The 1,752-nt window shown below is 66.9% G+C and overlaps 1 protein-coding gene across 1 annotated transcript; it reads left to right on the plus strand.

The window, feature by feature from the left end:
* Positions 1 to 59: 59 nt before the first annotated feature.
* EMIHUDRAFT_124153 (hypothetical protein) lies at positions 60 to 550 on the plus strand (the record flags this gene model as incomplete). Its single annotated transcript, XM_005769310.1, has 1 exon — positions 60 to 550. A coding segment is annotated over one exon (491 nt), but the record flags the coding sequence as incomplete, so codon positions are not given.
* Between the last annotated feature and the right edge of the window lie 1,202 nt (positions 551 to 1,752).

Raw genomic sequence — 1,752 nt, forward strand, 5'->3', positions numbered from 1 at the left:
CACGCCGCCCGGCGCGGGAGAGCTGTACGAGCGCGTCTGCTCCCTCCTCCTCGCGCGAGCGGACGGCGCGGACCCGCTGCTGCTGCTCGACGGCTTCAAGGGCGTCGAGAGGGTCCTCGCCTCGCGCCGGCTCGACATCCTCAAGCTCAACCTCGACGAGCTCCTCGCGCTGACAGAGAGGAGCGACGCCGACGCCGCCGCCGCCGAGCTCTTCGCCACCGTCCTCACCCGGCCGGGATGCGTGCTGGCCGTGACCGACGGCCCGCGTCCCGCTCTCATCTTCCTCGCGGGCGGCGGCTCCGCCTCGCTGCGCGTGCCAGAGATCCGCTGCGTCAACGCCATCGGCGCGGGCGACGTCTGCACCAGCATCTTCCTGTACCATGCGGCCGTGGCGCGCGAGGCGGGGCCGCTCGACCTCGACGCTGCGGCGTCCGCCTTTGCGTGGGGCCTGGCCGCCGCGTGCGCGCGCTGCCTGCAGGAGCTTCCCACCTTTGAGCAGGCGGCCGTGCACGCGATGAGGGAGAGGATCGTGATCGAGCGCCGAGGCTAGAGGGTAGAGCGCGCGCTCTCCCACCGCACAGCTTAACCTAACGTACAAAATCAAAAAACGCAGAGAGCGCGGGGAAACCACACCGCGGCAAACCCCATCCCGAACGCCGCCTCAGATGAGACCCCTCCAGCAGGGGCGCGAGCGACAGACCTTTTCGTTCCGCACGATTGAGAAACCAGCCAGGAGGCAGTTGCGTTCGTTTGTCTTTCGCCCCGAACTTCGCCATGCCGCATGCGGCATGCGCGGTCCTCGCTGACCCTGCCAAACTCCCTCCCCGCCGTTCGCGGCTCGGCTTGCGTATGCGGAGCCGGGAGCTTCGAGGACATGCAGGCGTCCCACCCCCTCCGGCCATCCCCCCCCCGGCTCCCAAGTGCGCGGCCGCGAGCGGAGGCCGCGACGTGCTGCGCACCCTCTTCCGCGCTGCGCCCGCTCTCGGCATGGCCGTCGTCCGCCGAGATCACCTCCTCTTCGCGTCGCAGGTGCACAACCAAGGGCTGGCCATCTCCGTATCCATCATGGTGGAAGCCAATGGGCCAAAAATGGAGTGAGCGCCCCTCCCAGGTGGCCGGAGGGTACACCTCGGGTCGGCGTGCTGGGGGGGGCGCCGGTGCGCAAGCCCACTTTCCGGGCGACCCCGAGGGGGAGGAGGCCGGGCGAGTGGCAGCAACTCACTGTTACCGTAGGGTGCCGAACTTAAGGTAAGGTAGCTTGAGTTAGGGAGCCCTTTTCCTCTGACCGAACTCCTGTTCTAATGTGCCTAACTCCTGCTACCCACCTCTCGGTCCAGCCCGGCACCGGCACATACGGGCCCCGCGGCCCGCACCACTGAGGCATCTCCCTCCGACGCGACGAACACCTACGCTCAAGGGCCACGTCAGGCGCGGGAATGCCACAAACTCGAGACACGCTTTTTGGGACATTTTCGACGCTTTTGTCCCATATACTCGCAAAACATGCCACTTGAGCGTAGGTGTTCGTAGCGTAGGAGGGAGATGCCTCAGTGGTGCGGGCCGCGGGGCCCGTATGTGCCGGTGCCGGGCTGGACCGAGAGGTGGGTAGCAGGAGTTAGGCACATTAGAACAGGAGTTCGGTCAGAGGAAAAGGGCTCCCTAACTCAAGCTACCTTACCTTAAGTTCGGCACCCTACGGTAACAGTGAGTTGCTGCCACTCGCGCGGCCTCCTCCCCCTCGGGTCGCCCGTG

This window comes from Emiliania huxleyi, assembly GCF_000372725.1.
Source record: "Emiliania huxleyi CCMP1516 unplaced genomic scaffold EMIHUscaffold_4289, whole genome shotgun sequence".
NCBI lineage: Eukaryota > Haptophyta > Isochrysidales > Noelaerhabdaceae > Emiliania > Emiliania huxleyi.